At 60.5% G+C, this 20816-nt stretch overlaps 2 protein-coding genes and 1 long non-coding RNA gene across 3 annotated transcripts; 1 reads left to right on the forward strand and 2 right to left on the reverse strand.

The window, feature by feature from the left end:
* Nucleotides 1-6: 6 nt before the first annotated feature.
* TBC1D17 (TBC1 domain family member 17) lies at nucleotides 7-11794 on the reverse strand. The gene is made up of 17 exons (XM_006905011.3): nucleotides 11621-11794; nucleotides 11073-11171; nucleotides 10771-10845; nucleotides 6545-6668; nucleotides 5455-5662; nucleotides 4892-5003; nucleotides 4628-4786; nucleotides 4117-4245; nucleotides 3927-4030; nucleotides 3250-3344; nucleotides 2829-2945; nucleotides 2652-2752; nucleotides 2473-2572; nucleotides 1309-1406; nucleotides 1079-1195; nucleotides 480-566; nucleotides 7-393 (listed from the first exon to the last, which is right to left on the reverse strand). Exons 1-17 carry the CDS (start codon nucleotides 11639-11641, stop codon nucleotides 190-192), a joined length of 1950 nt encoding a protein of 649 aa, XP_006905073.1. The 5' UTR covers nucleotides 11642-11794; the 3' UTR covers nucleotides 7-189.
* Nucleotides 11795-12592: 798 nt separating this feature from the next.
* On the forward strand, nucleotides 12593-20092 carry AKT1S1 (AKT1 substrate 1). Its single transcript, XM_006905012.3, is given in 6 exon segments — nucleotides 12593-12755; nucleotides 15787-15881; nucleotides 15925-16242; nucleotides 17297-17374; nucleotides 17473-17642; nucleotides 19018-20092. Coding segments are annotated over 6 exon segments (858 nt in total). The 5' UTR covers nucleotides 12593-12702; the 3' UTR covers nucleotides 19162-20092.
* LOC112481560 lies at nucleotides 17649-20160 on the reverse strand. Its single transcript, XR_003046917.1, has 3 exons — nucleotides 20079-20160; nucleotides 17982-18072; nucleotides 17649-17862 (listed from the first exon to the last, which is right to left on the reverse strand). It is a non-coding gene; the product is annotated as an uncharacterized LOC112481560 (long non-coding RNA).
* Nucleotides 20161-20816: the final 656 nt, after the last annotated feature.

Genomic DNA, 20816 nt, shown 5'->3' on the forward strand with positions numbered 1-20816 from the left:
AAGTGTCAGTTAATAAAACCAGCTAATTAGGAGTGTCAGTTAATAAAACCAGCTAATCGGGCGGGCCGGGCCCGGCAGGAGCCCCGCCCCTTTTTGCTCACTCCACCCCCAGCCTCTGGGAGGGGCAGGATCATGGGCTGAGAGCTGGATAAAGTGCTGTTTGGGGCAGGCTGCCATAGGCCCAGTGACTTAGGAGTCCCTGCTCTCCTCCTCCTCCTCCTCAGGCAGGATCTCCAAGCTGCTGTCCGGCTGCGGGGCAGCGTCCGAGGGGAGTGGCGGGGCCGGTGGGGCCCGGGTGGGCGACAGCGGCAGTGGGGAGACAGGGGGCGATGGGCTGTGGGGCTCTGCGGGGGGTACGAGCCCCAGGACCTCCTGCACGTTGTGGGGCAGCTCCTGGAAGGTCAGGGGGTGGGGAGCAAAAAGTCAGCAGTTTGACAGGGCAGGGGAAGGGGGGCCGTCGGGGGGTGCCGGGGACTCACCACACAGGCCATCAACTGCAGATAGAGGGCCTCGGCCCGGGTCAGTACGTCCTCCACACTCAGCTTCATGGTCAGCTCGTTGATGTGCTGTGGGAGGGGTGGGTCAGGCCCGCCTGCACTCAACTGCCCCCTCCCCCGCACCCAGCTCTGTGCCCCGTGCTGGGGACACATGGAAGGAAGACAGATGGGGCCGGCCCTCTTGGGGATCCTAGGGGAGCGAGAGGATTGGCCGGCCACACTCTCCCAAGCTGCTGCCAGATGCAGGATACCGAGCTCCACCCCGTGGTCCGGCCCCGCCCCGCATTAAGGTCCCGGGAGAGTACCAGGACCACCCCTCATGCAAGGGCCACATGCTCCGTGAGGGCAGTGCTGGGAGGCAGGGTCAGGATGGAGTAAGGGACAAATGCAGCCAGCCTCGTGGCTGCCATGCTCAGAGCTCAGTTAACCATACTTTTGAGAATCCTATTTTGAGTACCGACTGCTGCAAGGTACGGTGGCACAGGCAGTGCCAGCCTCCATGGAGGCCACACCCAGCTGCTGTGTCCCGTCTGCACAGGTCAGGATGGGCAGGAAAAAGGTGGGAGGGGCCAGCACCTGACCTTGAGGATCTCATTGGAGCCGAAGCCTGAGAGCATGAGGGTGTCCCGCTCCATGTCCAGGATGGCACAGGCCACCAGCAGGTGCAGGTTGGGGCCAGGGAGACCTGTCCACAGCACCTGGGGGTGCCGGAAGGAGGGGTCACGGCCCGGCCTCTGCTTGAGGTCACCCCCAGGTCTGCCCCGGCCCCTGCCCACCTCCCACAGCCCTCCCACCCAGGCTGGCTGCCTACCTCCCATAGCCGAAGGACATCCGGGAAGGGAAACTCCCTCTTGAACCAAATGAGCAGCCACCGGAAGCAGAAGCAGAGTGAGCCAGAGTCCTGAGAGTCTGTGGGAGGACAGCGGTGGCAGCAAAGGGCCAGCCCGGAACCGGTGCCAATGCCATTCTAATTCACAGTGTGCCGGGGCCGGACGGAGGCCCCGCGAGAAGTCGCCCCGGCCGTGAGACCCTCCACCAGCCGAGGCGAGCAACTTACGCCCGGCGCGGGACGGCCTCGGAGCTGAGACGGGAACGCTGTGCCAACGGGAACCCTTCCCATCCTGCTCCCCAGCCCAGACAAGGCGAGCTGTGCCACGTGCAGGACACGGTCAGGCCAGTACGCTCAAGGAAAAGGTAAAAACCATTCAGCGTCCACCACTGGTGGTGGCCCCAGGGAACTGGCACTCGTGTACCCTGCCAGCAACACCGGAAGCTGGCCCAGCTCTCCAGGGAAGGAGGTATGGGGACAGACATTTCCAAAACTGTCAAAGCACGAACTGCCCTGGATGGTTTCGCTTGGAACGTAATCTAAAGAAATCATCCAGCCTACATTCATCATGACGGAAAAGGACAAGTAAACTAAACGTCCAGCAGGTCAGCTCAAGTCTATTCTTGTTCCTTAAGATGGACAGAATGCTGTGTGGTTGATACAAGGGACGGTTTAGGGAACTTTCAATGACATAGAAGCAACTAAAGTCAAAATTTCAATGTAGCGATGCCCATAAGTAAGTTAGCTTACCATCCTCTGCAGCCCACAGAATGCTACTATTGACAATAACTTTTACTTTCTTAATCTCCTGACTTTGTTACATCGAACAAGGAAGGAAGGAAGGAGCTCAGGGAACCAGCGTCCAACCCCTGGCTCCAGGCAGCGGGGAATAAAGTGCTGAGAGGTACACCAGATGTGCGTGCGAAGTGCGGGGCTGATGGCAGGGTGCACGCACCTGCATCTGCTCAGGGTTAGCTCTACTGCGGTCCTGCTCTTACAGGTAAGTAAGTTCTGGGTTTTGGCTTCTGCGAGATGTTTCTCTGGTTTGGATCAGGACCAAGTGTCCCCTGTGGCTACTCACTCCCTGAGACTCTTTGGCAAGGTCTGTGGCCCCAATGTCCCCTTCCCACCCACCAAGACACGTACCCAGGAAGTCACAGAGCGGTGGGTCCAGCACCCGGAGGAGCAGCAGGAGCTGCCCGAGTTGTCGCTTCATGGTCTCCTGACTCTCCTCAAAGTTCCCGTGCTGTGGGGGGAGGGCCACGTGAAGCGCTGGGCTCCGACCCCTGGAAGGGGGCCCGTCTCCCACCCGTCCTGAGCCTCACCACGAGCTCCATGAAGCCACAGAAACACCAGAAGGCATCCACCTCGTTCTGAATGACGTAGAGGATCGGGGAGAGGAGGTCACTCATGCCCTGGACGTAGCCTAGAAGACACGAGGTCAGGGTGCAGCCCGGGCCCTTGGCTGCCAGGGCAGGCCCCGCCCCCGGCGCCCAGCGCACCGAGGTCGAAGTGGTACATGCAGTAGGTGAGGAGGATGTCATTCAGCAGGGTCAGCCCCGGGTTCTCGGGGCCTTCGTAGAACTTGTTGCTCCTGTCGGTGCGGCTCACGTCTCTCTCTGCGGGGAAGGGGTGCGGGGTGCAAGGTGAGAAACGTCCAGCGAGGGCCAGTCCCGGAACCATCCGAACACAGGACTGAGGCGCTGTGCTCCCTGCAACCGACGGTCACGAACCGCCCGCAGATGGGGAAACTGAGGCCCGGGGTAAAACCACTTGCCGAGATCCCACCGTGAGTAGGTGGCAGAGCTGGGGTTTGATCGCGAGCCTGGCTCTCCACCCTCTCCCCCTGCCCCGGCCTCGCCCCGCCTGCCCTAAGCGACCGCATCCCTGCTTGGAGGCGGGGCTCCGCTTGGCCCCACCCACCGATGAGGCTGCGGTAGCCGTGCAGCAGTGAGTTCCTGCGCTCCTGCTCCGGGCTCACGGATTTCCACTGCAGCTTCATGCGGAAATACTCGTCCCTGCGGGCGACAGAGGCCAGGCGTGAGGACGCCCCCACCCCACCCTCAGCCTCGGGACTCACGCCTGCCAGGGCCTCAGAGCCCCTGCCCAATCACGCACACCCAAGCGGGCCACCGGTTGTCCTGCCGGGGGCCCCATGCTTCCCTGTACTGACACCTCACAGGACATCCTGTGGGCTTATGTTTGAAAGTGTCACCAACACTGGACAGAGAGCACCAGGGGTGGGGACGAGGATGCAGAGCAGGGGCACAGTACGTAGGAGGAATGAGGAGAGCTGGGCCCCAGGGTTTAGGAGGCGAAGCAGTGAACACTGACACAGTATGGCGCCAGGAGGGACAGGTCACAGGGGACAAGCCGGGGCGCAGGCCTGGCTTTTGCCTCGGTCTCCCTCCTGCACAGGTCGGTGCCAGCACGTGGCAGGCCCACAACCAGCCAGGAGCAAACCCGGGTGCACACCTGTGCTGCGCCAGGTGCCCTGCTGGCCACCGGGACAGGTTGATCAGAAACCTCCCACCGACTTGGGAAGCCAGGAGGCCAGAGGTCGGGGCCTGGCTGGGAGGGGGCCGCAGCTTCTCACTCACGTTTTCTTTCGCACGTGGGCCTTGTGCTCCTCGGCTGAGCCCTCCCAGCTGAGGTACCCCAGGAGGAACTTCCAGGCCTCCCGCCTCAGGCAGGGGCTCAGACCCTGGGGGGCGGAGCAGGCAGGCAGCTCAGAGGCGACCCCTGGCGGCCCGCCGGCCCTGCCCAGCCCTCCCCACACCGGCGCCTCACCCCCGAGAATATCCGGGCTCTCAGCTCAGGGACCCGCTGCAGACGGCCCTCGGGGCCCACGTGGCCGGCCCACTCCTCCTCCGTGACCGGGGATGCCCGCTCCACCGCCGGCCGAGGGCCCAGCTCCACCTGCGGGACACAAGGCAAGTGAGCCCAGGGGCTGGACGGCCTGCCGGGGTCCTGTCTGTGGGGGACCCCGCAGCGCTCCCCAACCCCATCGCAGACCACCTCAGAGCCCTCCATAGCTCGACAGACAGTTCATGTTCAGGGTGGCAAGCATCTCCGTCCTTGGGTCAGTGACAAAAATCACCCCAAGTCAGGAAGGGGCCCCCCAGTAACAACAGGCCCCAGAAGCACAGCTGTAAGCACTTTCTACAGTCACCTAAGCAACCCAGTGAGGTGGTACCATTACTATCCCCCCTTTCCCGAAAAGGAAACTGAGGCCCAGGGAAAGGTAGTCATGTGCCCCAGGTGACAGCCAGAGAGTAGTGGGGTCCGCCCCGATACTCACACAGGAAATGACCTCGAAGCCAGGCTCGGGCTCATCATCGGGGCCCGGAGGAAGGTCGGAGGCGGCCCCCTCTGGGTGTGGCTGCAGGGCGCCCCGGAAGAAGTTGGTCACGCGGGAGAAGCTGCTGAAGGTGGTGGAGTAGGGATCCTGGAGGAAGCGCTGGGGACAAGGGCGAGGGTGGGTCACAGCTCTGTGCCTTCCCGCCTCGCCCACCAGGGCGTCCGCCGCCTGCCCACGGCCCCCAGGCCTGGCGCAGGGACTCACAGACACCACGTTGGAGCTATCCTGGTCGAAGAGCTGCAGGTGGTGGAAGGAGCTGCAGAGGGCCGAGGAGTCGTGGGGGAAGACGAGGTAGAGGCGGGAGTCCTGCGGGGAGCTGCGGGAGGCGTTTGGTGACGGTGACGCGCAGGTCCGGCTGGGGGCCCTCGCCGTTCCCTCCCCCTCCAGTTGTGGCCCCCGAGTGCCCTCAGGGAAGCCCTCATCGGGCCTGACACCACAGCTGGACCCTGGGGCTGGCCAACGAGGGCCTTGCACCTCCCAGCCAGGTGACTGAGCCAGGCGACTGATTCAGGAGCCGGCCAACGACAGGCAGCAGCCCAGGGAGGTTGCTGGGATGGGTAGAGCTGCTCTCTCCACGCCACCCCCCAGCTCCCCCCATAGATGGGACCCAGCTCGGAGGGACACAGTGGCTCTCTAACACTCGGGGCCCCGGGCCCACCTGAGACCAAACTACCTTAGACTTGGCGCTTCGTGTGCCAGTTAATTCCCCTTTACTGCCTTGAAATTGGTCCGAGTTGCGTTTTTTCGCAGCCGTGGAGGAACCTTACCTGGCCAACAGCAGGTAGCGGCTGAGGACGCGAAGCAGGGCGCGGGTGCCCCCTCGGTGGAAGTGCAGGGCGGGTAGGGAGCCGCCGGCCTGGGTCACCAGGACCAGATAGGCCCAGCTGAGGCCCGGCTTGGACCGGCGGATGGACTTGAGCTCCCCCAGACTCACCGAGAAGGCCCAGGAGCCCCGGGGGGAGCTGGGCTCTGCCCCTAGGGGAGGGGACGGGGCAGCGTCAGAGAGGCCTGCAGAGCCGGAGGCAGGGCCAGCTCCCGAGAGGCCACCGCGAGCCAGCCCCAGGCCGTGCAGAGCCCTTCTTAGCTCACTGGATGGGCAGTTAACGTTCAGGGTGGGAAGCATCTCTGTCCTTGGGTCAGCGACAAAGTCACCCCCAAGTCAGGAAGGGCCCCCAATAATAACAGGCACCTGAAGTCACCAAGTCAGGAAGGGCCCCCAATAATAACAGGCACCAGGAGCCCTGGATCACCTCACATTCCCTTAGAAACACAACTGAATGGAATGGGAGGGGAGCCCAGTGGACACGTGCCTATTCCAAAATTGGCTCCCTGGGGCCCTCAGGGTGAAGGACCAGAGTCCTCCGGTCTGTCCCCTGTCCCCTGCCCATCCCACCTCCAACCCTCTCTTCACTCACAGCCCACACTGGAGCCACGACAAAAGGCTGTGGTTTCCTAGACATGCCCAGAGCCCCACACCAGGGGCCTTGCGCTGGCCGTCCTCACTGCCAGGGGACACTCCCAAGTGTCCCTTAGAGCCAGGCTCTGGCCTCGCCTCTCTGTGGAAGGCTCCCCGACCCCCCAGAGGGGTCAGATGCCTCCTCTGGTGCTCAGCACTGTGTGAGTCCAGGATGGCCTGAATCACCCTGTCACCCTGTACCTGTCGCCCATGGGCTGGACTCATGCAGAGGTGCCCAAACCAATCAGGGAGCCCAGCAGGGTGACCAAGGCTGCAAAACCCCAGAGACGCCGGCCATGCTGGACCTGGCGTGGGGACAGACCGCACCCCCATCCGCTCTCCTGGGACTGGAAGGCCAGTGCCGGGTGGCCACCCTGACTATGGGCAACAGCTTGGCCTACCTCTGGGGGGCTCTGAGTTCTGGGGCCGCGGCCGCACGGTGCTGATGACAGCCCAGTCGGGTTCATAGCCGGGGTCAAAGGTCGGTTCTTCCTCAGAGGTGCAGGGATCACCCCCACTGGTGTCCTTGGGGAAAGAATAGAGTGAGGGGCTATGGAGTCAGAATGCCTAGATCAAAGCCACGAGGCCACCCTGGAAGGTGTAGCCCCCAGGAACAAAGAGGGAAACTGAGGTGCAGAGGGCACGGCACTTGCTTGGGGTCACCCGGCACAGCCGAGGGCCGCCGCCTGGGGAGCAGGCATCTGGCGGGGGCAGGGTCTCAGGGCTCTGAGTAAGCAGTTAGTATTCGCAGGGGCAACTCGAACCCGGACTGCGATCGGATCCCCCGCGTACCCCACAGGACAGCTAGGACAAAGATGACGGGGATGGTGAGCGTGGGTGAGGACGTGGAGAAATGACCCTGTCACGCCACCGGCGGGAACCACAACGGCGCGGCTGCTGTGGGAAAGGCTGGCAGGTCCCTGAAAGGAGAACCATGGGATTCCTCGGGACCGGCAACTCTGCTGCTAGGCGTGTCCCCCGGAGAAATGAATAGAAACGTCCACAGGAAACCGCGCGTGAGAATGTTCACGGCAGCATCGGTCACGACAGCCGAGAGGCAGAACCGCCCCGCCGTCTGTTAAACCGACGAATGAATAAACAACGCGCTGGAGGCGCACGGCGGAGCACCGGTTAGCGACAGAACGAGAATGGACTTCTGACCACGCGACATGATGAGCCGCGAAAGCCTCCTCAGTACGAGAAGCTGGTCACAGAGGACCCCGGGTGATTCCGCCCGTGTGAAATGTCAGACTAGGCGACTCTAAGCGGGCAGAAAGGAGGTGAGCGGTGGCCCGGAGCCGGGGAGGGGGACCGGGGCGCCTGCGAACAGGTCCGGGCTCTCTTACGGGCGGACGAAGCATTCTGCACTTGGACGCTGGTAATGGCTGCAGTCCTGTAAATACCGAAAACTGCTGGACTATGCACTTTAAGAGTCTTAAATTTCACCATAAAATTGAGTCTTATGGTAAACGAATTCTATCCCACGGAGAGAAAAAGCATCTGGCTCACAGGTTGCTATGACAACGTGGAGTACGCAGCATGGCGGCGGCGGCGGCTGCTCCTACTGCTTCAAGCTCAGGAAACCGGGCAGGGGAAGCCGTGCTGAGGTGAGAGAGCCGCAGAAGCCCAGGGTGGCAGGACAGGGAAGGGACAAAGCTGGTGAGGACTGCGGCGCCCCAGTCCATTCACAACCAGTGTGCCTTCTTGCGTGGCAAAGTCCGGCAAGCTAAAAACTACACGTCCCCGGCTCCCGTGCAGCCGGAGGACCCGCTGGGTGCAGGACAGTCTACCAAACAGACACACGCAATCTGGGAAGCAGAAATCAGGGGAGGGCAACTTCCTGCCACTTGGGCGGTGTGTGGCTGGCGAGCGAGGAGACGCAACATCTCGGTCTTCATCCTCCCAAGCATGGAGGGACAACCTGGGCAGCCGTGGGGACGGCTCAGTCTTCCAGGGCCCAGTCACTAGCTCAGTGGGGGCTGAGAAGCAGCGCTTGAGGGAAGTGTTCTTGAACCCGACAGCTCCCGTGACAGTCCCATTCGCCACAGCCGTCATTCTGGCAGTGGCGGCGGCTCCCCGGGCAGGTCCAGTTCCTCCAGCCCCGGTACAAGCTCTGTAAGCCTCCACTTCTCTGCATTTTAACCCCCTGCTGCTTAAACTTGCTGGAGCGTGTGTGACTCCCGCAGCGGACCCTGTGTGATTAGAGCCACGAAGCCGGGAAGACCCCGGCTGTGGGTCTACCCAACAGCCAGCTCTGCTGCTGCTCCCAGGGCCCCCACCGCAGACACCGGACTCTCCCTGCCACATTGCACTTGCCCAGCCGTCCCTGCAGTTCTGAGTGGCCCACAGACCAACTCTGGCCGGCGGGAGCTGAGAGGACCTCGGTGGGGAGTTTGAGGAAGAGAAATCTCCGATAAAAAGGCACCTACAGGAGTGAACACCCTATCCAGGCGAGCGTTTGGGTGCTGTCAGGGAAGGACACGGTGTTTAGAGCTGTGGCAGTAAACTAGGGCCACGAGGGGAGGGCCAAGGACGGGCAGGGACACTTGTCCGCGAGGCTGCCGACTCAGCGCTGGCAAAGCCGTTTCCGCCCACCGTGTTCCGTGACGTGAAGAACTCGATGATTTCGCCTTGTTAACATTAGCACGACTGGCCAAGTATCTGCAGCTCTCCGCCTTTTCGGCACGTGGCGGGGTCACGGCCACGGAACCCCACTGGCTGGTAGAGCCGTGCAGCCGGCTCTGGCCGAGGGGCTGGGCTGCGTCACCGCCAGCACGACCTGTTTCATCGCCGGATGAGACCCCTACAACCACAAGGCACGGCGACCTTTCAGATGGTGACCGCTCTGGCAGCACGCGCCCTCGAGTAATCGTGTCGAACAGAGCTCGCTGGCCAATGTGCGACACACGTGCCGAGTGAACAACAACGGTCAAAAAGGCCGGAGTTCCAGACAGCCCCGAGCATCAACACGTGCTGCGGGAGGATGCGACATGTGGACGGCACAGCAAACGTGGAAGGAAGCGGGGTCACTGATGACACGTGAACCTGTACTGCTGACTCCTGGGCTTTTCAGGAGGAGAGAAATGAGCTTTCATCTTGCGCAGGCCACCGTCATTCCTATTTCTATCACGCGCGGCCAAATGCAACTCCTAACCGAGGCAGAGGGCATGCGGAAAATCTCTCGTATTTTTCTGATGAGGACAGATGTGACTGGCACCCTGCCTGCCTCCTTCTTCCTGCCTTAAATAAGGCAGATGCGATGGCTGGAGCTGAAGCAGTCATTTCAAGGCCAGTAGGATCTCAGTGACTCAGGCCCTGGCAGCACTCATTGAGGCCAGCAGCCCCAGGGCTTGTGAGGTCTCCTGAGATCAGAGAAGCAAATTCGTTTGCTTCACCTGTCATCGGTCTGGTTTTGTGCGCTTTGGCGCTAAATGTACCGTGGAGGCGTACGTGCCCTTTTTCTCGAAGCCCATCTCAGTGGATTCCTGATACTCAAAAATAAGAGGACTGAGGAGGACAGCGATATTCTCAAGAAACGTCCTCAGACTGCCTTCCAGGTTGGTGGAAAATGCAAAACCCTGGTTGCTCCTGTCCCAACTCCTGGAGGGGTACACTCTAGAATCCCCGTTTGTACCCCACTGGGTCATCTGAAAGCCCACGACCCCAGCTGAAGCTTCGGCCTATCTGCCTGGCCCATCACACCTGCCTCCTCCCCGCCCTTCTCCCTCCCTGTGGCCCTTGGGCCATTGACCACATGCCTTCCACACCCACACCTTGCTCCTCCCATGGCTGCCCAGGGCCCCCAAGACAAAGTCCAAGTTCTGAGCCTAGCGTTTCAGGCCCAATCACCTTTCTAGCAAACTCCTCTACAGAGAGGTCCCACTTCCCCTAAAACACACTTCCTCTCGAATTACCCGCCCCCCACCTTCAGAGTCCCAGCCCAAACGCCCCCCCAGGAAGAGGTGAGGCTCCAGAATCAGTGTCTGGGTTGAAACCCGAGTTCCAACACCTCCTACCTTTATATGGCCTCAGAAAAGGGGCTTCCTATCATTGTGCTTCAATTTCTCAAAAACGGAATGGGGGGCAGGGCTTAGGCAGGGCCTGGGCTGGAGTCACTGCTGGGCGCCAGCACTGTCCAGCACAGGGCCTGGGAACAAATATCCTCAGGAACCCACTGGCACTGAGAAGGACGAGGTCCTGTACCGGGGAGAAAGGTGTACCAGCGAGTCACCCCCGCCAGGTCCTGTTTCCTCTCTCGACATGATGGCAAGACGGCCCCAGGGAAAATGCCACACCTCTTTACGTTCTTATGGGTTAACAGCCCATGGAACCCAAATCCACGGGCTGAGCTGTCCTTTCTGAGCTGTCCTTTCGTATCCTGGCGGGGCTCTGCCAGAAGGCGGAGGGAGTGAGGGGGCAGCTATCTCCATGGCCAAGAACTTCATGGTGTCGGCTTCCTTTCCGTGAACGGGCATCTTCAGCCCCATTTCACAGAGAGGAGGAAACCAACCGGGGTCACGCCTGCCCCAAGAATAGTTCTGGGATTGTACCCAGCTCTTTAAAACGCCTTCCAGTGCCCAAGCTAGAGAAACAGCAAGTGGAGAAGGGAAGAGCAAGGGAAGCCTACCTTCTTGGAGAAGAGGATTTGGGTAGAATCTCCAGCTTCCTCTATGGGAGCCCAGTGCAGGAGGACATCATTGTCCTGGGGAAGGAGGGAGGGCTTAGAGGGGGTCCCCTCTTAACTCTCCAAACCGTATCGCCAAACTTCTTCTCCGTTTTGGACCCTCAGCCTGAGAGAGCCTCATCTCTTTCCAGCCCCGACCCCCAGTCTTCTTAAGGTCCCATCACTGACAACCAGACCAAACTGCCACAGATGCCGCCACCATCCCGCTCTGGGCCCGCCCAAGCCCTCGTTCCCTCCCGGCGCACCTTCTCCACAACACGGATGACTCCGGAGATGAGGGAGTCCGGGTCTTGGTGCTTCTTGGCACTGGTGTGCAGGTACACGCCTTTCTTCTCAAACACCACCTGGGGACCGGAACCAGTGAGGGGCGGGGCCCAAGAGCAGAAAGACACCCGAGGGGCGGGGCCCTGGGGGGAGCCAATGGGAGCGGACTCGGGGGGCGGGGCCTGGAGAACCCTCACCTCGGGCAGTACACCCGGAGAGGTGAACCCTGAACGCCGGCCAGGCGTTCGGGTGCTGGGGGGCGGACGGAGGGAGGGGAGAAGTGGGGGGTGCATTCCCAAAGGGGCGGGGCCCAGAGGCGTATCTCCGCAGCCCAGGGGCGAGCCAAAAGACACGGGTCTTCCCTAGGGCAGTGCAGGGAAGGGTGACAGCGCGTTCATCAGGGACATAGTGTGTTTGCTAAGGATCGGCCCGGCTCTCAGAGCCGCGGCACGGCCTGAGGGAAAAGCAGGCCACCGGAGCGGGGCGTCGCATACAGACAGGAGCGAAAGAATGCGTCCTCGCTGCTTACCCTGTAACCGGCTGCCTCCATAGCCGCGGCCGAGGCCCCACTGCCCCGGCTCCCTCCCTTTCCGGGTCAACGTGCCGTCACGTCCGGATAGGAGACTCCCCTCAAGCCCGGACAGTGGTAGCGCCCTTGTCTATTCTACAACAGGAGTGGGTGTAACCATCTTTCAGAACGGGGTGGTTGAAGTCGAACCACGAGACATATCACATGGCGCAGACCCTGAGGGTGGAGCGGGCCTGGGAGGGTGCGCAAGCGCAATACTCCGGTCCTGTCCACGAAGTAAACAAGGGGGAGGGCCCAAGAGCTCCCACCCTCTCGCTCAAATTCTCCGAAACGCCTCCTTTTTCCACATGGTATACTGGCATCGAAGCCAAAGAGGAGCCATCTTGCTTGAGGGCACGACTAAAGCCGGTCAGCAGCGGCCATGTTAACTTGGGGCAGTCCCATCGCTCTGCGGGGCACGATAGCGAGGTTCTGGGAAAGAAAAGGAGAAAGGAAAAGAAGGTGAGACGAGCTGTACATCACAAGAGGCCCTGAGGGACTTAGGTTAACGGGATGAGGCCGTCAGTCTCCCCGGAAACAAAGCGGTTCCAGACGAATTCACGAGTCCCGGCCGAAAGAAAGCGCTCTGAGGCGCCATACTGAAGTTGGGCAAACCGAAGCAAGAAAGGCTGCCATGTTGGATCTTTGCCAGTCTTGGTGCTTAAGTGGGATAGGCTGGAGGATTCATATACATTATGGGCAAGTGATGTCAGGCTGGCTGCCATGTCATTAACGGGCACTGTGGAAGAGGTGGATTATAAATGAGGGATGTCAGGTCGCTTATCTTAGATTACCGTGGTCTCGAATGTGTATGTACAGCGGCCATATTTCTTGGGGTCAAATAGAAATGGTCTAGGCTTGTTTCCGAGCAAACCGAAGCCTTCCCTCATCTTTCTTATGGGCACCCTGCCTGTCGCCATTGCCCCACTGTGATCTGGTAAAAACCCCCGTGGGCGCCATCTTTGTTTCGGGCGGTCCCAATACGGGGGGAGTTTGCAGCTTGGAGGCGGGTCGACTACGCGGAAGTGACGCAAGTCGCCGCCATGTCTTTTGAGGGCGGCGACGGCGCCGGGTCGGCCATGCTGGCTACGGGCACGTGAGTGGAGGCGGCGTTGTGAACCGCGGTGTGGGGAGGATCTCGCTGTCCGGAGGAGAGGGGCGCTGGGAGGGCGAGCTGCTCGCGGGAGGGGTATGGCCTGCGTAGATCAAAGGGAAGAGATTGCCCAGCGACCTCACGCTGAGCGCTGGAAAGGGGTCGCTGGCGGGAACCGTCGTTTCTCACCCGAGGCAAACCCTAGACAGCCTTACTTTCCGGTCTCCAGGCCCCCCAGGATCTTTACCTTGACCGTGGACCATGTCAGTAGGGTCGAGGGGCTGCTTGGGGGGTCTCGGGGCGCCCCTCACCCGTCCAGAGGCGGGACTTCCGGTCCTGCTCCCATCTGGGCGGGATTTCCTGTTTTGTTTTTTTTTTCCTAGAGAAGTGGGTCTTCACTGGCCCCCGGCAGAGGTGGGGAGGTCTCTGAGCGGTGGAGGGAGACCCCAGACATTCACCCCGCCCCCGGCTACAGAGTGCATCCTCGACTTCTTCCTACCTTGGAGATGGGCTGGGGGCGGGGGCACTTCCAGTTTGACAGGTAGTCGGAGGAGGGTCTCCACTAGCTTCCCTCATTCCCTGGGGGATTTTTCCTCTTTCCCCATCTCCCAAGAGGCCAGTCACTTTACCTCTCCCTCCCTGTCCTGTGGGAGACAGGTCTCACCTCCTTTTCCTCTCTCCTAATCTTAAAACTCCTCCATCCGAGAGGAGGGGGCCTTCCATTTCTTAGCTCTTTGGAGGATGCAGGACTTTCCCCAGAAACCGAAGGGGCGGGAGACTCGCCAGGGCCCGGTTATTCTCCTCTTGGGCAGCAGACTCATGAGGGCTCCCAGGCTTTGGCGGCGAGGTCTGTGTGAGTCGTCCTCTTCTTTTTCCTCATGCTCTTGGGGATGGGGAGACCCTCACCCCCATTTCACTCTTTGCATCCCTATGGCTACGCTAAGATCTAGGACAGAGAAGAGTTTAATCCTGGTGTCCTAAGGAAGTAAGAGCCTCAGGCCTAGCACTGCCAGGCTGTGTGACCTTGGACCAGTCATTTCCCTAAACCTGTCATTATAGGGAGATGAGCCAAGGAGTGGCCGTGAGACCCTGAGCGCCTCCCAGTTCTGTTAGGTTTCGAAGTCTGGCAGACGGCGGTTGCAGCCCCACTTCTGCCCCTTTTGCTGTGTGCCTTTGGGCCAGTGCCTTAAGCTCTCTGAGCCTCACTTTCCCCTTCTGGACTAGGAAGTCATCAATCTTTCCTCACAAGGTGGGCAGGAAGGCATTTGGGATTCAGAACAGGCTCTGGCCCCAGACTTCCAGGTCCAGGTCCCTCTCCTCTCCAGCCGTCTGACCCTGGTCAAGATACTGACCCTCCCTGGGTCTCGGTTGCAACTATGACGTGGGGTGGTAACGGCTCCTCCCTCATAGGGCTGCAGAGAGTGGGACGAGAATGTCGGTGACACACTCAGGTCCCTCCCTGGCTCTCGGGAAGTGCGGGATCAACTTGCTGTGGGGGTCTGTCAAGAAAGGTGCTGTTCTTGCTGCTAGTCCGTGCGCCTTCTGGCAGGGGCTTCACCCCGTGAGCTTCAGTTACCTCCTTTGTGAGGTAACAGCTCCCACCTTTGTGGGTCACATAAGAGCTGAGATGACAGGTGCCGAGTCCCTGCACTGAGTAGGTGCTCAGCAAACACCGGCTTCGCCTGCAAATTGGAATCAAATTTCTGAGACCCTGGCGAGCTGGGTCACAGCCCAGCTTGAATCCTTCCGGTGATGGGGTGCCCACTTCCTTCCCAAGGAGGCGCCTCGGCTGCCCAGCAGCCCTGGCTCAACCTCTCTGCTTTACAGGGGGAAGAAAGTGAGGCCCAGAGAGGCCCAGCGAGTGGTCCAGGGTCACAAAGCAGGTTTGGGACAGGGCAGGAATCTAGCTCATGTGATCTCTGCTCTTCTCACCTTGTAAGGAAAGGCGTCCAGCAGATTGTCTGCCTAGGGCGCACCTGTCCAGTTCCCTGGCCTTGGGTTGCTCACAGTTAGATAGAGGAGGCAGACAGAGGTACGACTGTTACAAGCTCGAGTGACCTGGGCACTAATGGAAGTAGCCCAGGGCATTGTGGGTCTAGGGAAGGCACCTGCTCCATCCCAGGGGGTCAGGAGTGACTTCCAGAGTAGCTCCTATAAGGACAATCTTGTAGGAAGGACAAAGAGATATGTCCTAGAATGGGGGTGCCTCAGATGTTGGGGGAGCCTCAGGGGGACGGTGGAGACTGACCCGATCTAGGGGGTGAGGGAAAACGTGACAAAGAAATGGAGGGTAAGTGGTCCAGGTACGGGGGAGCGGGAGGACCTTGACCGAAAGCCTCAAGCTTCGGAAGTCTGGAAGGCTGTGAGGCCTGGGGCAGGGCCAGACCATGCGGGCTCTCCAGGGCCAAGCCAAGGGGCTGTGACCCGTCTCGGGGATGCTGCGGAGGGGCAAGGTCAGCTCTGGGTGTAGAAGGGCCCCTGAAGGGCTGTGTGCTGGCCAGACTGGAGTCTGGAGGCGCAGGAAGAGGCTGGGATGAAGGTCGGGGCGGCACAGCCCAACAGATTAGAATACAGGCCATGCATACAATTTTAGGTGTTCCCAAGGCCACATTAAAAAAGTAAAGAGAAAACAGATTGACGTTCACTTTCGCTGTACATTTTATTTAGCCAATACATCTCAGACGTCATTTCAACATGTAATCGCCATCAGATTGCTCAGGAGATACTTACATCTTAGTTTTTTGTGCTCGGTCTTTGAAATCCAGGTTAGATTTCACATGCATAGAGGCACTCCGTGCCTCTCACGTTGGACCCGCCACATCTCAATTGCTCCTTAGTCACCTGTGGCTGGTGGCTCCCATGTTGGACAGGGCAGGGCCAAGAGGAGGGACCAGGGCGGTGCCGACACGGCCGGGGCTTGGGGAGCGAGGTCTGTGTGGGGACGTATTCTGGGGAATGGCATCCAGGCACAGGACACATGGGGCTGGCGCAGTCAGCCCAGCCCCAGCCCCCTCTGTCCTGCTCTGCCCCGCAGGGCGCGGATGGCGTCGGGGCGCCCTGAAGAGCTGTGGGAGGCCGTGGTGGGGGCCGCCGAGCGCTTCCGGGCCCGGACGGGGCTTGGGGAGCGAGGTCTGTGTGGGGACGTATTCTGGGGAATGGCATCCAGGCACAGGACACATGGGGCTGGCGCAGTCAGCCCAGCCCCAGCCCCCTCTGTCCTGCTCTGCCCCGCAGGGCGCGGATGGCGTCGGGGCGCCCTGAAGAGCTGTGGGAGGCCGTGGTGGGGGCCGCCGAGCGCTTCCGGGCCCGGACGCGAACAGGGCTGCTGCCGCTGCCCGGCCCCCCGTGGCCCCACCGGCACCGCAGCCACCCAGTCCCGCACAGAGCCCACCCCGGCCTACCCTCGCCAGGGAGGAAGATGAGGAGGACGAGGACGAGCCGACAGAGACAGAGACCTCTGGGGAGCGGCTGGGTGTTAGCGATAATGGAGGTGAGAGACGCACAGGGTGGGGACTGGGGTGGCTCTCGGCCCAGCAAGGCGCCTGTCGTCGTAGGTTTTCCCGAAGGGGTGGGGCTTGCCCGTCTGAGCCCTGAGCTTCTGTGGAAGCCGGAGTCTCACAGAGCCTGGGGGCCAGGCTGGCTTGCCTGTGGCTCGCTGTGTGACCTTAAGCAAGTCATTAAGCGTCTGTGGGCCTGTGTCCTTACACCATGTCCTAGGGCCCCGTCTGCTGGAAGGTGCTGGGCACAGACACAAAGCCAGCTTGGGCCCTCTTCTCGCGGGACTCGGGTCTGGCCAGCGAACCAGAGTCCCAAGATGAGGCCTGTTGGAGGCTGTGGGTCGGGAGGGGGCCGTCTGAGCTGGAACGTGAGCAGAACAAGAATTATGTTCAAATCTCGGTGCCTAATGCCCATGAGAACAAGACGGGTGTTAAGGGGAGTCAGGGATGCAAGTGACAGCTGAAGCCAGGGGAGGAGGCAGCTGGCAGTTTGGGGGAGAAGCTGGAGGCTGCATGCTTCTCAGAGACTGGACTGTAACAGTAGGGCTTTGAAGAGTGAGTAGGAGTTTGGGGGGCCACGATAAATAGCAGATACTCATTTGTTATTGTCGTTACCGAGGGCTGGCTTCCTCCTTGTTGCTGGACAAAACCCACATAGGGTCAAGGGCACAGACTCTGGAGCCACTGGCCTGGGTTCAGATCCAGGTGACACCGCTTAACTAGCTGTGGGACTTCGGGCAAGTGGCTTAACCCTTCTGTGCCTCCAAGTCCCCATTTATCAGAGACCAAAATCATCTCATCTTTCTCTCAGCCTGGATTTTGAATCAGCTCATCCCAGACAGATCTTACAGGTTTCCTGTTCAGCCAGTTGCTTTCACCTGAGGGTGTAACAGATAGAAGTGGATTTGTGTCTGCTTAACCGGAGGCAGAGGGAATCGTGGTTCTAGAAGCCACTTGCAAGGGGCTGGCCAGAGCAGGGAGCAGGGCGGCAGTAGCTGGAGTGTGGAGGTGACTCTGACTGGCCTGGGCCTCAAATGCCATCCGCAGGGCTCTTTGTGATGGATGAGGACGCCACGCTCCAGGACCTGCCCCCTTTCTGCGAGTCGGACCCTGAGAGCACAGATGGTGAGTGTCCCAGGCTCTGCCTGTGCCTCGGGTGGGTGGGGAGGTGGGGTGCTGGGACAGAGGCAGAGACAGAGGCTGAAGTCCACCGTCACTCTCAGATGGCAGCCTGAGTGAGGAGACCCCCGCTGGCCCCGCAGCCTACTCAGTGCCCCCGGCCTCAGCCCTGCCCACACAGCAGTACGCCAAGTCCCTGCCTGTGTCCGTGCCCGTCTGGCCCTTCAAGGAGAAGAGGACAGAAGCTCGGTCGTCGGATGAGGAGAACGGGCCGGTGAGGAGCAAATGGCAGGGTGGGGGGAGTGGCAGGAAGGGCTCAGAGCCACCTCCTCCAGGAAGCCCTCAGGCATGGATGCCACATTTCACAGGGTTAACCCTTCCCCCCACCTCACCAGGCACTTTCTTGGGCCGGAGCCATGCGGGACTAGCTCCTGCAGCCCTGTGACGTGTCCTCGCGCCTTGTCGAGAACGCCTCCCTTCATTTCCAGGGGTAGCTGGCAAGGCACAAGGATTGTGGTGTCCCCTTCAGATGGGGAAACTGAAGCTCAGAGGGGTCCGACCCCCTTCTCCCCCCACCCCGAATATTCCTGGCCCCTCGTGGATTTCGTCTCACCCCGTCTTGTCCTCGTTGCTCCCACGTGATTTTACATATGCAGTTCCCGGACTGGTCTGAGTGGGTCCTTCCCGCCCATCACAGACGCTCTCTGAAGCACAGGGGAAACTGAGTCACCGAGCGTACACGTGACTTCCGCAAGACCACAGTCTGGAAGGGGCAGAGCTGGCAGTGGGACCCAGCTTCCTTTCGTAAAGGAGCTGTGGGCTCCACGGGAGGACGCCTTGTGTCCCGTGGCCCCCCCTTGCTCTCAGGCCTCAGTGTCCTCATTCACAAGCCAGCAGGGCCCATCAGCGGCCACTGTCCCCACTCACCTCTGCTAGAAACACAGTTCATTCACTGAACGTTTGAGGCCCGCGTGCTGGGTCCAAACGGGCTCAGGTCCAGCTTGATGGCCTGTCCCGTTCTGCTGGGGGCCAGCTCAGGGTGACAGGGTCTAGGGGAGGCGGCACTAGGTGCGGGGCAGCAGGTAGAATGACAGGACCTTTCTCGGGTGGAGGCCAGCACGGGAAGGGATCCTTTCTGTAGGGCACTGGTGACCTGATAGCTCATCTCTCCTCAGTAGTCACTGTGTGCTGATTCTCAGACCCTGTCATTGCCGAATCGTCAGAGGGGGAGACATGCCTTCTGCAGGGAGGTGAAGTCCCTGTGGACGGCTAGTGGGTGGCAGAGGCCTGACTGGCCCAAGACAACCCCGAACCCAAATCCTTTGACGCGAGACTTTCTGGGTGCACGTAGCTTCATGGTCAGCAGACAGGCAGCACTTCCGCTGTGTGAGAAGGAACTGGAACGCAGTGGGATAGGCAGCTGTGCTCATCCCTAGACTTAGGCCAAGAAGGGGAGAAGTGCAGAAGGCTTCTTGGAGGAGGTGGTGTTTGAGGCGGGCAAGAGGGTCATATGGAGCAAGACGGGGGTAAGGGGCCTTCTGGGCGGGGTCATCCCAGGGGCGAAAGTCCTAGGAGGGGGCCTGCTACAGGCGCTGGACGTGGGGTGGCGGCTGCGGGTGCTGACCCTGTCCGTGTTGCCGTCCCCGCAGCCCTCCTCACCGGACCTGGACCGCATCGCGGCGAGCATGCGCGCGCTGGTGCTGCGGGAGGCCGAGGACACTCAGGTCTTCGGGGACCTGCCGCGACCGCGGCTCAACACCAGCGACTTCCAGAAGCTGAAGCGGAAATACTGAGGCCCAGGGAGGCCCCAGCATCCGCCCCGTCCCACACTACACCCCCGCCCCGCCCCTGGGGCTCGCCAATCCGAGTCAGGGCCGGGACCGGCCTCCCACATCCCCGGGGCCCATGTCTGACTAGTCCCAGCCGATTCCCGCCGCCCTTGCAGCCCACCACACCCGTCTGCGCCGAGGAGCGGGACCTATACAGTTTCCCAGTAGGGTCTGTCGCCTCTTTTTCTGCCCAGCGACAGGTTCTTTCTGTTAAGGGATCGGCTCGCTCCCGGATCGGCTTGGCTAGTTCTAAGCCCTAAATGGGTCGACTCTCTCGTTTTCCGCCTAGCGACAAGAACTTTGGTCGCGCGGCATTGGCTCCATCCTTGAAGGAGCACAGTCGAGCCCCAGGATTGGGTGGTGGCGCTCCACTTCAGCCTGATGAATGGGCAGCTCCTTCGTTTGGCTCGAACCCTGTAAAGGTCTTGGCCAATCTCCCACGCCACCAGCCGCCCTTAGTGTGTTCCCCTACCTGATTGGCTCCGACCTCCCGGGGGCGTGGCCGAGCCCTCCTCCTGGGCCCAGGATTGGCCTGCGGCCTTAAATTTACGTTCTTTACACTACTGGGTCTGAGGTTTTTACGAAGTCCTGACAACTGGTCCCTCTGGCCCCCTCCTCAGGGATGGCCCGATCCTGTCCCTCCGTCTGACACACTCTCAAGTGGTTCCATCCCATAACAGCCTGCCAATCAAAGCCCGTCCTTGCATCAGGACGATGCCAGCTCCTGCCCCTCTTCCCTCACCCCCACAGGTGCCTTAAAGGGCCCTTCTCCACCCAAGGTGGGGAGCAGGGGCCCTCACTCTCCGGCCCTGATGTGGGGGAGAGAGTGGGGAGTGGGGAGCGCGAGTTGGGAGGGCTGCTCTGAGATTAAAGGGTTTTACCTCTTGTCAAACGAGCATCAGGTGTGTCGTGGATGTTCAACAGTCTTTCCGAAGCCGAATGAGCAGCTCATTGATTCTCAGTGCAAAGCTGGGAGTTGGGATTGTTGTCCCCATTTGACAGATAAAATGAAGAGGCATGGGGTGGGCGGGAGGCTTCCAGCCCTGTGCGACCATGGACCCCCAATCTTCCATGGGGGAGGTGATGGCGGGGGGCGGGGGGGGAGTGAATGTTGAGATCAGAATGGTCTCTAAGTAGTCAGTCACCTGAGCCCATAGTCCCCAGTAAAGCTGAGGCTGCGAATTTCTGCCATAAGACAGCTGGAGGTGAGGGAATGAGTGGCACATGGTCCGAAGTTAGAGCTAGGTCAAGGTCAAGTAAACGGTCTCATCAGACAACCATGAGAGGAATGGTAACAATAGGCAAGACTTAAACAGGGCAAACTACCACTCAAACAGTTTTGTAAATTGTTTACATGTATTAATTCCTTTGATCTTCCTAGTAACCCCACGATGAGAAAACCGCAGCATCCAGGGTAGGGGTGCTTTTAGGGCGGGGGTTTCTTCGACTGACAATGATCCTCGAATGGGAAAGAGAACTTCCCGCCGTAACTATTTCCAGCAAAGGAAATAAAAATTAGAGTTCCAAGTGGAAAGAATCTGGAGTGGAGGGCCTCGCCCCTTATTGGCCTGAGCCTTACACTGCAGCAAGAGAGATGAAGGTCAGAGCTACGGAGGGAC

Source organism: Pteropus alecto, unplaced genomic scaffold, assembly GCF_000325575.1.
Source record: "Pteropus alecto unplaced genomic scaffold, ASM32557v1 scaffold41, whole genome shotgun sequence".
NCBI lineage: Eukaryota > Metazoa > Chordata > Mammalia > Chiroptera > Pteropodidae > Pteropus > Pteropus alecto.

Bases quoted from the DNA above. Each gene is read 5' to 3' on its own strand.
- TBC1D17 (XM_006905011.3), bottom strand. From the start codon at position 11,641: ATGGAGGCAGCCGGTTACAGG. The intron at 11,172-11,620 runs GTAAGCAGCGAG...TCCGGTCCCCAG, and splicing joins TGGAGGCAGCCGGTTACAGG to GTGGTGTTTGAGAAGAAAGG. The intron at 10,846-11,072 runs GTGCGCCGGGAG...CTCCTTCCCCAG, and splicing joins TCATCCGTGTTGTGGAGAAG to GACAATGATGTCCTCCTGCA.